The sequence below is a fragment of the Urocitellus parryii genome, chromosome 10 (assembly GCF_045843805.1).
Source record: "Urocitellus parryii isolate mUroPar1 chromosome 10, mUroPar1.hap1, whole genome shotgun sequence".
Taxonomy (NCBI): Eukaryota; Metazoa; Chordata; class Mammalia; order Rodentia; family Sciuridae; genus Urocitellus; species Urocitellus parryii.
Genome location: NC_135540.1, coordinates 86,623,408 through 86,642,499, shown reverse-complemented (window position 1 = coordinate 86,642,499; position 19,092 = coordinate 86,623,408). Strand labels below are relative to the sequence as shown.

The 19,092-nt window shown below is 32.5% G+C and overlaps 1 protein-coding gene across 2 annotated transcripts in view; it reads left to right on the top strand.

Moving 5' to 3' along the window:
* Uso1 (USO1 vesicle transport factor) overlaps positions 1 to 19,092 on the top strand; it is a 73,711-nt gene that overhangs the window by 16,731 nt on the left and 37,888 nt on the right. For both annotated transcript variants that reach the window (XM_077803218.1, XM_077803217.1), the window contains exons 4-5: positions 6,009 to 6,085; positions 18,527 to 18,627. In XM_077803218.1, the coding sequence (XP_077659344.1) occupies positions 6,009 to 6,085; positions 18,527 to 18,627 (178 nt within the window). The remainder of the gene's footprint in view (positions 1 to 6,008; positions 6,086 to 18,526; positions 18,628 to 19,092) is intronic.

Below are 19,092 nucleotides of genomic sequence, written 5' to 3'. Positions count from 1 at the left end.
GATGTCTACATCCTAAGCACCAACATCTCTGAATGTTACCTTAGATGGCAAAAGGGACTTTGTAGATGTAATTAAGAACTTTGAGGTGGAGATATTAGCCTGGATTATCCAGGGGCACTCGTTGGATCACAAAGGCCTTCACAGGCAAAATAGGAAGGCAACTATTGCTGGCTTTGAAAATGGAAGAAGGGAGCCATCAGCCAAGAAATGTTTGTGACTTCTGGAAGAGCTGGAAAAAGAAGCAGATTAGTATAATGATTATACATACTTACAATTTTTGTTTATCTCATGTGTGTTAAATCATATGTGCATTTTTCACTGAGTCTTACAAATTTCATAATGAAACAATTACCATCTCAATATGGGAAATAAAATGCTACCTCTCACAGTGATCTTTATTGTCATTTTTATTGCATAGCAGAAAATAAGTAGATATTCTTGATAAAGGTTAAATAATAGATTTTAAAAATTATTACATATTTACCTTTTGCCAGGTTCTGTACTTTTTTGTGCCAAATTCTTCTTTTCATTGCCTCTGAAACTTGCCTAGTTTCCTGTTTTCAAAGTGTTCTGTGAAGATTTTTTTAAAACTTCATTGATGGGGCTGGGGATGTGGCTCAGCGGTAGCACGCTCGCCTGGCGTGCGTGCGGCCCGGGTTCGATCCTCAGCACCACATACCAACAAAGATGTTGTGTCCGCCGAAAACTAGAAAATAAATATTAAAGAATTCTCTCTCTCTCTCTCCTTTCTCTCTCTTAAAAAACAACAAAAAAAAACCTTCATTGAGTGTAAAAAAATCTATATTCTGCAGCCATCTTTCCACATGTCCTCATCTTAATTACTATTGCATGTTACTTCTCCTGTCCTACATAAACACTCAGAATTCTTCTACTGAATGCTCTTTATCTTTAGTATATCACAAAAAGTTGTGTTCCCTTTCTTGGGAACATCTGGCCATGGGTCTGATTCTCCTGTCACTATCTGAAAAAGAGACTGCTCATTCTCCTGACTCCTACACTCAAGGCCCACTGATATTCCCAAACCAGGACACTTCAGTGGTTTTGTTTTCTTTAATTAAGATATAATGTATATGTCAAAAATTTCCCCCTTCTTCATTGTACATTTCAGTGATTTTAGTCACAAAGTTATACAACAAACATCACTGTCTAATTTCAGAACATTTACATCAGAAAGAAATCCTGTATCTATTAGTTCTCATTCTCTATTCCTTACTCCCCCCAGTACCTAGTAACCACTAATCTACTTTTTTGTTTGTACCCAAGATTTGAACCCAGGAGTGCTTAACTACTGAGCCACATCCCCAGTCCTTTTTTATTTTTTATTTTGAGATAGGGCCTTGCTAAGTTGCTGAGGCTGACTTCAAACTTGTTATCCTCCTGCCTCAGTCTCCTGTGTTGCTGGGATTACAGGCTTATGCCACCACACCCAGTTCTATTTTTCTGTCTATTGGATATATATATAGGCATACAGTTTTGGGTCATTTGATAACTCTGTAGTTAACTTTTTTTTTTTTTTTTTAAGTACTGGGGATTGAATTTAGGGACACTCTACCACTGGGCTATATTCCCAGCCTTTTTAAAATTATTTTTATCATCATCATTTTTTATTTCAAAACAGGGTCTCACTAAATTTCTGAGGCTGGTCTCAAATGCCTTGGTCTCCTTAGTCTCTGGGATTATAGGCATGAGCTACGTGCCTCACTGTGGTTAACTATTTGAGGAATTGCCATACTGTTCCAAAGAGGATGTACCATTTTACATTTAAACCAGCAATATATGAAAATCCAATTTTCCATGTCCTTGTCATTATCTTTTTTTTAATGGGCATACAGTGCTATTAATTTCATTTTCTGAATTTGGTTTGATTTACCTTTTCCTAATGACTAATGATATTGAACATCTCTTCATGTGCATATTGATGTTATGTGTGTCTTTTTAAAGAATTGTCTATTCAGATTCCTTGCCCATTTTTAAAATAAGCTTATTCATCTTTTAATGTTGAGTTACAGAAGTTTTCATGTATTCTGGATATAAGGCCCTTTTTAAATATGTAAGTTCTTTCATTTTGTGGATTGTCTTTTCACTTTTTTGGTGGTATCCTTTGAAGCACAGTTTTTAATTTCCATGAAATGCAATTTATCTGTTTTATCTTTTGTTATGTGTGATTTTGGTGTCATATTTTAAAAAAACATTGCCTAATCCAAGATTTCGCAGATTTATGCCTGTATTTTCTTCAAAGAGTTTTATAACTTCAGCTCCTGCATTTAGGTCTTCATCCATTTTGAGTTAATTTTTATATAAGGTGTGAGAAAGGAGCCCCACTTCATTCTTTTGCATGTTCATATCTAATCGACCCAGTACCATCTGTTAAAGAGATGATTCTTTCTTTATTGAATGATCTTGGCCCCCTTGCAGAAAATCAGCTCAAATAAATATTGCTATTTATTTCTGGATTTTCAGTTCTATTCTGGTGATCTATATGTGTATCATCCTGTACCATGCTGTCTTGATTACTGTAATTTTGTATTAAATTTTGAAATCTGAAAATATGAATTCTTTTTAAAAAATATCTTTATTTTGTTTATTCATTTTTATGTGGTGCTGAGGATCCAAACCAGTGCCTCACATGTGCGAGACCAGTGCTCTGCCACTGAGCCACAACCCCAGCCCCAAATATGAGTTCTTAAACTTTGTTGTTCTGTGTTTTTTTTATTATTGCTTTCTTCAACATTATTTCTTAGTATAGCAAAATAATAAATGACACTGATAATAGATGGAAGGTGAAAATTGTTTGTTGTTATTGTGTTTTTTTTTTGTTGTTGTTTTTTTTTGGTACTAGAGATTGAGCACAGGGGAACTTAACCATTGAATCACATTCCTAGCCCACCTCCCCACCCCCCGCTTTTTTTTTTTTTTTTTTTTTGGTACCAGGGATTGAACTCAGGGGCACTTGACCACTGAGCCACATCCTCAGCCCTATTTTGTATTTTATGTAGAGACAGGATCTCACTGAGTTGCTTAGCATCTCGCTTTTGGCGAGGCTGGTTTTAAATTTGCGATCATCCTGCCTCAGCCTCCCAAGTCACCTACCCCTTTTTTTATTCTTTATTTTGAGATATGATCTTACAATCTTTCTTCAAGCCTCACTTAGTTGCTGAAGCTGATTTTGAACTTGACAATTCCCCTGTCTCAGCCTCTGGAGCTGCTGGGAAGAAATGCTATTTTAATGAGCATTTGTAGAAGAATGAAAATGGCTGAAACAGATATTTAAATACTTCCTGCCCCAGTTCCTCACCCTAAAAACAAAGTCACACTACCTTAACAAGGTTCATTAACTAAACTTACATCCAATGAGGGAGACATTGAACATTTTCTAAGAATTCTCAATGCCTTGGAAATATATTCCTAAATTGTTTTTAAAGCTTAATATAAAAATCCCAATTCCATTAAAGTTATTTTGATAGTACATATGTTTAGAAAAAAGACAAAGTGAAGAAGATCTAAATTTTGGTATATGCCAGGCTTTCCACAATAAACTTATTGCTGTTATTTGCCAATTTTTCATTTTCTAAATGCTTGCAAAATGAGCTTCCACAAAAAGAACTTTAACAGAGAAGAAACATGTAAGCTCTTCAAAAAGTTATTACTAAAATGTATTATTCACATGCCTGTGTGTAGTGTATTAAAGGCTTAGTAATCACAGCAAATTGAGGGAATGGGCAAGATTTTCTCCAGCTTCAACAGCCCATTATAAACCAAGGGCTAGTGCTGAAAGAGAGAGGCCTCAAAGCCCCATTACCAGTTCATCAGCACTCTTTATACAGGGAGAGTGTGAAACTTCAAATACAAAGTCAGATACTTCTGAAATAATGCTGAAATAAGCATCCATAACACAGCAGGCTGCAGGCATATAGGATATATAAGGGAGCTAAAATTACAACCCAAAGTAAAGCTGGGAAGAATTCCAGGTGCTGGCTCAATCTCCAAATGAGTTTTATAAATACAATTACAAATTATTCGGTTTACATTAATGGACCCTGAAATCAGTTTTCTTTAGATCTGTTCATGATGCCCACTTGGAGACTCTCACTCCTGACCCTGGGCCACAGAGTTCTTCCAAGATCTCCATCTTTGTTTTTTTGGCTATTCTGAATACAGTACCTTTCCATATGACCTTTTTTTTTTTTTTTTTTTTTCCATATGACCTTTTATAATCAGTTTGTCAATTTCTGCAAAAATGGCAGCTAGTGTTTTGATGGGTTGCATTGAATTTATATATCAATTTGCAGTTTATTACTGTATTAACAATATTGCCTTTTTCTATCTATGAACACAGGGTATCGTTTTATTTATTTAGTTCTTGAACACTTTTTTCAACACTATTTTGCATTTTTCAGTGCATGAGTCTTATGATCTTTAGTAAAGTTTATTTCAAAATATTTTATTATTTGTACCAATCTTCTTGATGTTATTTACACACAATTTTCTTAAATTCATTTTCTGATTATTCAGTGGATTTTTGTATATTCCTTGTGTCTTGTGACTTTGCTGAATTTATTAGTTCTAACAATTTTTTAGTGGATTCCTTAGGATTTTCTATGTATAAAATATGTCATCTATGAATAGGTGTATTTTACTTTTCCTTTCCAATCTTATATGTCATCAATGAATAGGTATAGTTTTACTTTTCCTTTCCAATCTATGTACCTTTTACTTCATTTTCTTGTGTAGTATTCTAACTTGAACTTCAGTTTCATTGTTGGATAGAGATGGTAAGAGATAGAGGTGGTAAACTGGAACATTGCTATCATATTCCTGATCTTAGAGGGAACACATTCATCCTTTCATCATTACATATAGTTGTGAGGTTTTGTTTTGTTTTGTTTTGTTTTTGGTGGTGAGGGGACCTGTATTTCACTCTTGCTACTACTCTAAATGCTGTCATCATCCTACATGATTTCAAAATTTGACTGTCAGCACAACAAAATGTTATACATCCTCATTTTATAAATTGTATAGTCACCCTAAGGGTTTTTTTTTTTTGTTTTGTTTTCTTAAGTGTGGTGAAGGTAGTCCAACTACATATAATACTATATGTCTATGTGATATATGGAGGTACGTAGCTATCCACACATACATAAAATTAACCAAGTTGTGCTAATTTTGTTGCTTTTGAAGTTAGATTTATTTTACACCTTTATATTTTTATTTATTTATCTCTTTATATTTTTGGTACTAGGGATTTGAGCCCAGAGATACTCTGCCACTGGGCTATATTCTCAACCCTTTTTTATTTTTTATTTTGAGACAGACTATTGATAAGTTGCCCAGGCTAGTCTTGAATTTGCAATCTTCCTTCCTTATCCTCCCAAATATAGTCATGCACCCAATTTCTGGCTACAAATTGATAATTTTTTTAGAAATATATAAAGACAGGGGTGTGTGTGTGTATATGTGTATGTGTGTGTGTGTGTGTGTATGTATGTGTGTGTGTGTGTGTGTGTGTGTGTTACTAAATGGGATTGTTCTATTAGTTAATTGTTGGGTTAATTTTTTTTCACTTGGCATTGTATCTGTGTGTTTTAATTACTTTGCCATTAAATATTCTTTGAAAATACGGTTCTTCCATTGCTACCTTAAAGTGTATGGATTTGCCATAGTATTTTTTTAAATATTTTTTTAAGTTGTAGATGGACACAATATCTTTATTTATTTTCATGTAGTGCTGAGGTTAGAACCTGGTGCCTCACGCATGTGAGGCAAGTGATCTCCCACTGAGCTATAGCCCCAGTCCTGCCATGGTAATTTTTTGTTATTGAACATTTAAGTTGTTTGCACACTCTTTGTAGTTTGCACACTGATATTTTTAATATTAGAGTATATTTATACAAGTGGAATGTTTCCTTTAGTCTTGCTGAAAACTGTCTAAAAATGATCATAACAGTTTACACTCTAACTAGCAGTGTATAATAATTTCTTTTTTTCAGTTCGGATTCTGAAATAATAGGTTATGCTTTGGACACATTATATAATATAATATCTAATGATGAAGAAGAAGAAGTAGGTAAGTTCCCACTTACTTTACTGTGTTTTTATGCAAAAGTTAACTAGATTGTACCAATTTTGCAGATTTTAAATTGGTGTTTATTTTACAAGTTTATTTATTTATTTTTCTTATTATTGTTATTTAATCGCAAAATAAGTAAGCTCAGCCCTTGCAAATGTCTTTAGGATGATTGTTTTGTGTGTGATTGGGGAAATTATGAGGAAATGGAATAAAATCTTTTCTTGAGTGATATTTCTCTCCTCTTTGTATTTGGTTTTAGGTAGTGTGCAGATTAGCCAATTTTGAGTTAAAAACCACATTTGGCTATTGACTGGAAATTAACTATTTTATATATGTGTTATTATGATAAGCATTACAAAATGAGAGGATTTTTTCATAATAAATTCTTAAACTTTTTACTTATGTTTATAAAGCATGATTTATTAAGTTTATAAAGCTTTTTTCCATTTACATTGTCTGGTTGGTGTGAAATGATATATATATATATATATTTTTTTTTGGTAGGTGTAGATAAACAGCATGCCTTTATTTCATTTGCTTCATTTTTATGTGGTGCTAAGGATTGAACGCAGTGCCTCACACATGCTAGGCAAGCGTTCTGCCACTGAGCTATAGCCCCAGTCCATGAATCTGTTTGAATCCACACATTTGTTTGGTACATTCTCCTTTTCCTTTTTTGTTTCAAATATTTGCATACTTAAGGTAGTCTGTTGTTAATTTTATTGTCACTTTGTGAAACACTTGACTGAAAGTCTGTATATTTTGTCTATATGTTTTATTCTATATGTTCTATATGTTGTTTTGTTCTAAAGTATTATTTTTATTTTATTCTATATAGTCTATATTGTTATTCTATATATTCTATATGTTCTATATTTTATTCTATAAAATAAAATTCTATAAAGTAAATAACACTTTAGACAATAAAATTTTAGACAATTTATTTAAAAATATTTGAGTGTATATATACAACACACACACATGTATGTATACATGTTTACCTATCTATATTCAGTAAGAACTGGAAGATTATCAGTTCAGAGACCACTTATGTATTGATATTATCCCTTTGGTTAGAATTATAAAATGATATTTATATTCAGTATCAATATTGATGTTAAAATTCTGAGTAGACAAAGCATAAAGAAATGTAGATATATGTTGATCTTGTTCATATTTTATTAAAATGAAAGTAGAGCAGAAATATATGTAGATATAAAATTCATAGAATACTAGTAATAGGAACATGTAAAATGAAATTGTGTTGAATACTCTCAATTCCAAGAAGAGAAAATGAAATGCAATACAAGTGTTCAAACATGCTAAAGGAAGGCTTTCCTTTTTATTTTTTCTTAGTTATTTCATGTTAGAAATGTAGCTTTTCTTCTTAGTGTGCAGGGGATAATTTCTCTCTTTAAAAAAAAAAGTGCATAGTAACAATATTTTGTGGATAGGTAGTTTCCCTTGTCACAATCTTAGAATATAATCATGTTTAATAGCTGCTTTTTCTGTTTTCCTTTTTGTATTTGGGCTTTTTTTTTCATCTAAAAATCCTTTGGCTAAAAGAGGAAAAACAATTCTTTATATAAACAGTAGTAGAATAAATTTTTCTAGGATTTTTCTTCTGAAAATTTACTCATTCTGAATCAATTTTTAGAAACTAAATATTGAGAAATGTATCCTTTAGTTATTGATACTTTATTTACTGTTTCATTGAAAGGTAATTCTTAGCTGACATAATAAATCTATTTTAGAGTTCTTTTCCTTGAGGGTTACCTTAATTTAGTGATAAGTCTGTTTCATGATCCTAAAGATATAGCAAATGCTGTATCTTTTAGGGTGTCTCAGCTATTTGACTAAAATGAATATTAGTCTCTTAATTTTCTTTTTTAAGCTATTTTACATATATACAACTACACTTTTATGAAGTTGTTTTATTACCTACTTGTCTTTTATTTATTTTTGTCTACTTTTCCAGATGATTTTGCAGGTAATAGATTGCATTTACATATGCATGATGCTTTTAGGCATAATTTTTAATAATAAAAAAGGACACTGTCAAGTTATGTTTTTTCTAGCTGGTAAAAAGTGAGATTTGATTCACTGTGTCAGAATTCCTTAATTGAAGAGGAATATTTGATAATCTTATGTTAACTGTTATTCTTATCACTACTAAATGTGTCTATTCTCTTAGAACACACACACACACACACACAAATGTTCTAGTGCTTTTAAAAATAAAATCAAAGCATTTTCTCTTGTAGGACAATTTATCTAAATTATTTTGTTTGTACTTCCAAAAAAACTTTAGACAGTTTATTTAAAAATAATGTTTGAATATATATATATGTATACATATTTATCTATCTATATTTAATAAGAACTGGAAGGTTCTTATTAAGTTTAGAGACTATTTATATATTGATATTGTCCCTTTAAAATAATGCATGCACAATAATATTCTAGTTACTGACATTTTTTACATTAATTCATAGAATGCATTTGTACTTTAGTGGAATGTCAAGTTCTATTTACTTTCCCTCATAATTAAAGTAACCAAGTTTTATTTTACTAATTTTTCTGAGATACTTAACTTCTTAAAATGAAGAATGAAATATTCTTGTATGAAATAGGTTTAAAATGGTACATAACAAAGTTGCCTATACCTAACAGAGAAACCACAAAGAAACTAACTTACTATATGTGGCATTGCCTTTTGCAACATTTGAATCCCTTGTTAGAAATCAGAAAACACCAGAGCAATGTACCTTTTTTTAAAAAATTTTTAATATTTATTTTTTAGTTTTCGGTGGACACAACATGTTTGTTGGTATGTGGTGCTGAGGATCGAACCCGGGCCACAGGCATGCCAGGCTAGCGCGCTACCGCTTGAGCCACATCCCCAGCCCCCTCTATTATTGTTTTTCATATTTATAAAGAGCTTTAAAATTTGCAGAGTCCTTTCATGTTCACTAACCCACTATCCTCATAGCAGTCTGTGAGGCTTGGTGTTATTTTTCTCTTTTCTAAAAATGAGAAAATGAAAGCCTAGAGACTACGTAATTTATACAGTATCATCCATTTAAGAGAAGAATGGTATTTTCTTACTGTCATTTTTTCAAGTATTCTGTAGATTTCTAATTGAATAAGTAGTGGCCAATTTTATTTTTTTATTTTTCTGTCTAGATTCTTTATTAAGTTGTATAATTTACATAACGGGTTTATAGAAGGTTCAGATAACCATTTGAAAACATAGGTATACTTGTTTAACTGATAGACCACAGCGCAAAAGAAGATTACTTCATATTCCTGCTCTCTGAATAGGATTACTTTTATAGATAATCTATAATTTTTTTTTTAGAGAATTTTTTAATATTTATTTTTCAGTTCTCGGCGGACACAACATCTTTGTTTGTATGTGGTGTTGAGGATCGAACCCGGGCCGCACGCATGCCAGGCGAGCGTGCTACCGCTTGAGCCACATCCCCAGCCCTGATAATCTATAATTTTGTTCTCTGTAATATGGGTTGTGAACTTGGTATAAAGTGGAGGTCTGAATGAAAGTCCAGTTGTATTTTAAAATATTGTTTACATTTCAGGAAAAAAGTACAACTATAAATAAATGTATCTATAGGTGTTGAATTAAAAGTGTTCAGAGGGATATAAGGACTTAAAAATGTAGTCTTTGATTTTGCTTATCTCTATCAAGTTTATTTTCATTGTAGTAACAAAGGACATTTCATTTTTAGTTTTTCACTTGTCTTACAGTAGAAGGTCATTTACTTTTACAGATTATAATAAGTTAGGTATAATATCTAAACTATACCATGTAAAAAATAAACAGCTCTAGGATTTGCAATATAGTATACTTGATGAGAGAGTGTTTACTTAACTCCTACCTCTGTGTGTGTGTGTGTCTGTGTGTGTGTATGTACATAGCACATACATATATGTGTGTATTTATGTGTGTGTGTGTTTGTGTGTGTATATATATATATATATATATATATATATATATATATATATAATAAAAACACAATTTCCAGTGGTTGTAATTTTGGTTTATAAGTTTTATATGTAATTATTATAGTAGCTTAGTAGTTTTAGCTTGATTTACCACTACACCAAAAGCTTTGTGTATTAACTTAATTGCGTAGCTAATTTGGGGGACTCTGTTAAAGTTGAAAGTGCTGTCATATGAAAATGCCTTAAATGAAATAGAGTGTATTTCACTAATACTTTCTTAATGCTTGACAGTTTTATTTATTTATTTATTTTTTTAACAGTTTAGATCAGTTTTTTTTAATAATGTAATATACATACATGCGATTTGGCACCTTGTTCAAATACAAATTCAGGTTCTGTAAGAATAAGGTGGAGATTGAATTTCTAAGAAGCTCCGACAAATGTAGCAGGGGTTTAGACTGAGAATAGAAGATTCTATAAAGGCATGGAGTCTGCCTCCTAACCTAAAGCTTAGTTTATGGGGATGAAATTAATGAACAAAAGTAAGATGACAAGTAAATACACTCTGAATATTTCATTTTTATGTCTTTGTGAGTGATGGATTTTTTTTCCCAATTAGAAGGAAGCCCCTCCTGATCAGTACTTTTTTTTTCTTTTTAGAATTTAGAAATCCACTCTGTACACAGTGGCTGTTAAGAAATGCCAACTGACTGACATTATCATAGGCCACTGGAATATCAGATGAAAATTCCAGGTGGAGTCAGGGTAATTCATACTTGTGATAAAATTCCTTTCAGCAATGGATTATCCGAATGGTTTGATGGTGGGGTTTTTGTTTTTTTTTGTTGTTGTTTTTTGTTTTTTTGGGTTTTTTTTGCAACTTTATAAATTCCCCAAATATTTTCCACTAGGTAGAGTAGGGGCAACAATGCTTCAACACCTGGAACATTCTGCAGATTTCAAGACCAGTGGACTGAGTATGTGTAGATTGATGTCTCTAAACGATCTTTGGTCACACTGGCATCTTTTTGGAGGAGATAAGTCAACCCACAACAGTTCCTTCAAATCTCCTTCTCCATATATTTTTGCAGTGCTGGGGATCGAACCCAGAGTCTTGTACATGCTAAGCAAGCATTCTGCCACTGAGCTACTTTCCCAGTCACCTTAAATCTATACACACAAATATGTATATGCAGGCCATCAATTTTAGCTCGGATTCCAGTAGTAAGGAAGCAGGACTGCAGAGAGACCTGAGGGGCAGATTTTTGTCAAGTTCTTTTGTCTGATGCCAGCCAAATTTTGCTTGAACCAGTTTTCTCAAATCCTCCATTCTGTCTTATTCATTTCTGCAATATAGTTTGCTCTTCTGTGTCTGGCTGAAGAAGGAAAGAAAAAGTGCCATATCCATCAAAGCCTATTAAACCATCCCCTTCCCTCAACTCAATTAAGTCACATTTTATTTTTTTTTATTATTTTTTTAATTTTTTATTTTATTTTTTTTTAAAGAGAGAGTGAGAGAGGAGAGAGAGAGAGAAAGAATTTTTAATATTTATTTTTTAGTTCTCGGTGGACACAACATCTTTGTTAGTATGTGGTGCTGAGGATCGAACCCTGGCCGCACGCATGCCAGGCGAGCGTGCTACCGCTTGAGCCACATCCCCAGCCCATTAAGTCACATTTTATAATGCGACGAAAAATTACAGCGTCCATGTGAAAACTAGTTTCCCAGTTTCACTCAATGCATCTAGCTAGATTTCAGTTTACCAGCTTCTCTTAAGCAGGAGAACTTGGGGTCTCAGGAGACTCCAAGGATTTCTTCCTCCTGCCTCGGGCTGTGCATCTTTCATTTGCTTTTCTTTATGAAGCAAGGGTTCCTTGGCCGTCTTCCCAGGAAGTTCCGAGCTCTGCATGGCTGCGCCCCCCCTACTTGACAGTTTTAAACTATAAAGCACCATTGATCCTTGGAATAGGACCACATCTTAGTACTTAAATTCAAAATTTAGATCTTAATTATATAACTGATAAGATATAATATTTTATATGATACGTCCACAGAGTAAATCAAAGGTATTCTTCTTGCAAGGTTGTTAGCTTGTGCTCAGTGCAAACATTGAATTAAACTTTTTCGGCTGTTAGACCTGCATTCCTCAAAGTGTAGCCAAAGATTTCAGAGAGTGCTCTGAATTAAAAGGGATTCCTAATTACAAACATAATATGCAGTAATTCCTTTTGAAGCACCACAGAATTTACCCAAGGGTAGTAAGCACTGAGAAGCCTACAGTGAAGAAGGCTGTTCAACTTTGTTTTATCCAAAGATACTTGCCTACAGGTGCTTGCTTTCATCATGTCTATTAATGTGTGTTTCCTGCATTTTGAAAAATACTAGAGAGACAATTCTAAGGCAGAGAGAATGTAGTATTTGTCTTTTGGTAGCTTTTGTTTAGTCTTACTTTATTTCATTTTGTTTTGTTTTTGAAATGGGATCTCACTGTGTTGCTCAGGCTAGCCTCAAATTCCTGGGCTTAAGAGATCCTCTTGCCTCAGCTTCACTAGTAGCTGGGACTACAGATATCACCACTATGATGTGCATATTGCTACTTGTCTTTTATAATCATCTATGAATAGGAACTCTGAAATCTACAGATTTCTTATGTATTTGGAGAACTTTTTATTTATCTCATGTATTCTCCATGAACTACTTTTCATTAAATTTTATTTTCCAATATATAGAATTTTATTAGAATTTGACTAGAGATTCTTCGTGTTCTTGGTGTGATCTACCCCATAACCATGGTTCATAGGGCTCTGGGTTGGCTTTCAAAAGAGAGACCAATTATCCTTCCAAATCTTGAGGGAGTTTATTGGCTACATGCTGTTTAACCACACTGAGAAGCAGAGCTCCTATTCATAGCTGATTATAAAGAGGGAAATTTTCAAAAGATTTTTATCAGCTCCTATATGTTCATATATTTTTCAGTTTCTTTCCAGATTACCTTTCCATCACTATGTCAACTTGCAAATAAATGGGAAGGGTATGCAGTTCTTGCTATTTAATCGGTGTTTTTCCCAGCTCCAATTTTAAATTCACTTTTGAATTTTGAAAATCACAATTTACCAAACAAGATTTTACTTCTAGGGTATGCTAATAATTAAAACACAGAAGTTTATCAGCTCCCAAAGGAACAATAGGAAATCCTTTATGCAGATCCATAGCTAGAATGTTCCTTGAAACTACTCTAGTAATGTTTGAGTGTTAGGCTTCCTTATGATTAATTTTAGGCCTTTGTAGAATCAAGCCCCTGCCACCTTAATATCCTCACCAAATCAGTGGTCATGCAGGATCCTAATGATTGCATTGAACAATTTTTAAATCTTTTTTTTTTATCAGAACATTATAGTTATACATAGTACTTGGGTTTATTAATTTGTGTATTTAAAGATGCAAGATAACTTTTAATTGTTTTTTTTAGTAGTAGATGGACACAATACTTTTATTTATTTTTTTATTTTTATATGGTACTGGGGATCAAATCCAGTGTCTCACACATGCTAGGCAAGCACTCTGCCACTGAGCCACAACCCTAGCCCTTGGATTTATTTTGACAAAGTCATACATCTATGGAATTTAATTTCAGTCTCCATTCTCATTCTCTCTCTCCCTCCACTTATTCACCTTCCTCTACTGATCTTCTTTCACTTATTTTTGATTGGTGCTTTTTACATAGACTTATAGGTAAAATTTCCTGTGGTATATTTATGTATAAACATGAATGATTTTGTTAAATTCATTTCACATTTCTTCCCCTTTCTCATCTTTACTCCCTCCCTTTTGATTTCCTTATACTCCAGAACTTCCTTCTGTCTTTATGATAACCAATCCTGATGTGATAGCTTTTTAAGTATAGTCACTTTGTATACTTTTTTATCCTTTTATCTTCTCTACCTGTTTTTCCTGAAGTGGAAATAGTTACTGCTTCCCTAAACAATACTTCTAAAGCTACCACTAACCTAAGAAATGAAACTTAAAGGACAAAAAATTAATAGTGTGCCAATGCTAAATAATATGCAGTGAATTTGTGTTTATTAGAATCCAAATCATCATAAACTCAAATAACTACTCTTTTTATTTAGATTGCATACAATTCTTATCATAAAAGTATAAATATAAAATAAAATATTAGGACTCATTTATAAAATGCAAGTTTCTGGAAATATTATTAATGAACTTTTTTAACATCTTTCACATCTTGATGATAATACTCATTTAATCAACTTATTTTTCTTGAGGCATTTTTTTTTTCATTTACTTCTCAGTCTTCACAGTCCCCTAAGTTGTCTTCTTATCTCACTGTCTAATTTTTCTTTTTCTTTTTTTTTTGGTTGTAGATGAATACAATATCTTCCTTCCTTCCTTCCTTCCTTCCTTCCTTCCTTCCTTCCTTCCTTCCTTCCTTCCTTCCTTCATTTTTATGTCGTGTTGAGGATTGAACCCAGGGTCTCACACCTGCGAGGCAAGTGCTCTACCACTGAGCTACAGCCCCAGCCCCGAACTATTTACTTTTTTATTCTCCTTTGTGTTTTTCCTCCTCATCTCCCCAACCTGTTAATATTGGAATGCCTCAGGACACATTTTCTTTTTCTTATCTCTCCCTTGGTGATCTCATCTGTGCTGGTGATTTCAGATATTATTTATGTTTGCCATTCTCAAATGTGTATTGCCAATCCAGACCTCTCCACAGAAATAATATACATTATATATTCATATACTTGCACATTTAAATTCTCACTTGATAGCTCTACTTGGTTTTCTTCCTGCGTATGCAGCTTTATTGAAGTATAATTAATATATAGTAAGTACACATGTATAAATGTACAGTTTGATTAATTTTGGTATATGTATAAATTTGTGAAGCCACCAGCACCACTATCAAAATACTGAACTTATTAAAAATTTTGTGCTTCCTTCTTGCCCCTATTTAGTCACAAATGTGCTTTATGTCACTGTAGATTATATTATATTATTGTAGAATTTTATATAAATGAAATCATACAGTGTGTTCTTGGTGGGGGAGTGTAGCTTCTTTTCTTTTTAACTCATATCAGTAGGTCATTTCTTTTTATTTTTTGTGTGGCTATATAATCTTTTTTTTTTTTTTTTTTTTTTTTTTTTTTTTTTTGTAGCAATGATTGAACCCAGGGGCACTTAACCACTGAGTCACATTCCCAGCTCTTTTTATTTTTTTTTTTTGTTTTGAGATAGGCTTTCACTCAGTTGCTTAGGTCCTCAATAAGTTACTGAGGCTGACTTTGAACTTGTAATCCTCTTTCCTCAGCCTCCTGAATTGCTGGGATCATGGGCAGGTACCATCACATCCAGTCAAAGCATTTTCCAAACAAGTAATATTTTACATTTCCAACAGTAATGTGTGAGTTCAAATTCTTCCATATACTCTCCAACACTTGGTGTAATCAGGTTTTTTGTTTGTTTTTATTTACTTTTTAGTTGTTCTAGTAGCCTATTATAATTTTAATATGTATTCTCCTAATGAATAATGTTGTTAAACAACTTCTCCTGTGATTTCTTTTTTTTTTTTTCTTTTTCCCATCCATACCTTCTTTATTCTTTAGTGAAGTGTTATATTTAAATCGTTTTCCTGTTTTTTTACTGGGTTGTCTTACACTTGAGTTGTGGTAGTTCTTTACATATTCTACATGCAAATCCTTTGTGATATATATTTCACATTTTTTCAGTCTATGACACTTTCTAACATTGTTTTTTGAAGAGCAAAATGTTTAAATTTTAAATAGGTTCATCGTACCAGTTTTTTTCCTTTTATGATTTAGGCTTTTTGTGTCCTATTTACAAAATCTTTGCCAAATCTCAGCTAACTAAGATTTTCCCCTATGTTGTCCTTTGAAAATTTGTAGTTTTAACTCTTACAATTAAATCATGGTCCATTTCTAGTTTTCCTGTTAAGTCTTAAGTCTGTAATTCAAAATAAATGAGTTTATTTCTGAACTTTCTCTTTTCTTCTATTGATTTGTGTTATCTATTTTTTTTTGCCTACACAGCACTATTTTAATTACTGTAGCTGTATAATAAATCCTGAAATTATGTAATGAAAACTTTGTTCTGTGGAATTGTTTTGACAGATTTTTTACATTTGCATACCAATTGTAGAATCTGTGAATTTCAATGAAAAGGCCAATTGAAATTTTAATTGAGATTCTGTTGACTCTCTATACCAATTGGGGGAAAACTGATATTTTAACAATATTGTGCCTTGTGAGATAAGAACACAATATATTTAGCTCTTCTTTAATTTCTTCAGTAGCATTTTAGAGTTTTTACGCAATATCAGTATAAGTTGTAACCATTTATGCCAAATTTATTCTTTTTGGTGCTGGCTGGTCCAGTTTTTAAATTTCAATTTCTAGTTGTTCATTACTGTTGTATAGAATTATAATTGATTTTGCATAGTGACCTTTTATTCCTTTACTCTGCTAAGCTTACTTATTAATTCTAATTTCTTTTTTTGTAGATTTTATAAGATTCTCTACATAAACAAGCATGTCACCTACACATAAGACAGTTTCACTTCTTTTTCTATTCTGTATGCCTTTTATTTCTTTTTCCTGCCTTATGGCACTGGCTAGGATTTTCAGGACAGTCTTGACTAGAATTTCGAAGAAAGCACATTGTTGCCTCTTCCTTTGCTTAAGGGAAAACATACCATCTTTCACCATTAAGTGTATTGTTAGATATGTTTTTTGTAGAAGCCCTTTGTCACCCAAATCTTGTGACTTTAAATATCATTTATCCATTGGTTGCCATTCTAATGTGTGTGTCCAATGCAGTTCTCTCCACTGACATTTATTTTTACATTTATCCAACTACTTACTTGATATATCCATTTGGATTTTTGTGAGCTATCTCAAACTTAGCATGTTGAAAACTAACTTTGGGATTCTTTCTGTGCTCCTAACCTGCTTCTCTCACAGTGTTTTTCAGCTCAGAAGATATCAACTACATTTTTTAGGCCAAAACCTTTGGAATCACCTTTCCTCCCTCTTCTCCCATCTATCCTTCTATGCAGTATGTCAGCAAATCCTGTTCCCTCTATTTTCATAACGATTTATGACTCCTAATAGCTACTTTCACCTCTTCCCAAGCTTCTTGCCTCCTGATCTGTTACTCTGTTCCCTTGCTTCCCTAACAGTCTATGTTCAGAAAAACTAAAGTATTTTCTGCTTAAGAGCAGTTTTAAGGCTTAGAAACAGTGAATTATTTTATTGATACAAGGGATGATTAAGAGAAACATTTTTAGAGTTTCTGAAGAATTAGCCTACTATATATGGTACTTAATCAAACTTGAAAAAACTTTTTTCTCCTTTTTGGTCTCTTTTTACTCTATAAATAATTAGATGGGATTATCATTATCACTGTTGTTGTTGTTTTTTTTTTTTCTGTCATCTGCTGTTTTTTTTTCCTGTTTCTATACTATTTTAATTTTAAAATGTCACATCCAAAAAAAATTCTGAGGAATAGTAAAATAGTAAACAGGTTTGATTTTTACTGCCAGCTCCACTGGCTTATAGTCACTGCCTGGAGCAATATGTGTAAAAGGATTCCGATGTTTAATAGAGACTCTGATCAATCAGCTGTGTCTGATATGAGTGAGGGAATGGGAAGTAGTATATTTACCATCTCTAAATGGACTTTATAATGTAGGTAGATCTTAAGTGACTATTTGCTTTTGATAGTTGTTGCTTCCAGTTTTAGTGATCCTTCGATTTTTTTTTATTAAAGAACATTTAAATAATAAAGACTTTTAAACTTTTAAACAATAAGGACAGATAGAAAATCTTTTAAAGAATAAATGAGAAATGAAATGTTAAATTCTGACTTTATTGCCAAATTAGTTTTATATGTGGAAAAGGAACTAAAGAATCTGCAGATGATTGGTTTAATTTTATAATCAAATTATTCAAAATAGTAACAGTCATCAAGGACTATATATCAATAATATTTTGAGGGGATTTTGAGATATAATTTATACATAATAAAAATTAGTTTTTGAAGTTTGTCTTGTGAGTTTGGACAAAAGAATTCAGTAGTGCAACCACTACCACATTCAAGATAGAATATTTTTATCACCCCCAAAACAGTTCCCTTTCCCTAATAGAAGTTTAACTTACTATCTTGAGAAAATGTAAATATTTAAATATCTTCAGATAATCATATTTAAACATTTAAAGAATAAAATGTATTTAAATAATTTAAATGGCATTGAAAGTTATTTTGAGAATAAAGCTTTTCATTGTAATTGTGATATTGCTACCAGCCATACTGTTTCAGTATGGAATTGTTAAATACCAGGAATAATATTGTTTCTGCTTAACTCTTTAATGAAAGGATACTTTAAATTAACACAGTGTCATGTTGAAGTACTTTATTTTTTAATATTACAGAAGAAAATTCCACAAGACAGAGTGAGGATTTGGGAAGCCAGTTTACAGAAATTTTCATTAAGCAGCAAGAAAATGTCACTCTCCTGTTATCTTTATTGGAGGTAAATAGGGAACCTTGATATTTTTGTCATCTTTCTTTTAAAATATTTTTTAGTTTTAGGTGGACACAATATTTTATTTTTATGAGGTGTTGAGGATCAAACCCAGAGCACCGCACATGCCAGGCGAGTGTGCTACCACTTGAGCCACATCCTCAGCCCTATTTTTGTCATCTTTTTTTTTTTAATATTTATTTTTTAGTTTTCGGCGGACACACCATCTTTGTTTGTATGTGGTGCTGAGAATCAAACCCAGGCCGCTCGCATGCCAGGCGAGTGCGCTACCGCTTGAGGCACATCCCCAGCCCCATGTTTTTTAAATTGCGTGTTGGGTATTATTGAGGAAGCAACATGTGTATACCTTTAAAAATGTATTGTGTCATATTTCTGCATGCATGCATGCATGCAAGAAGTCCATATGCATGTTTCAAGAAATATATAAGCTATTAAAATACTGTTTGCATCCTA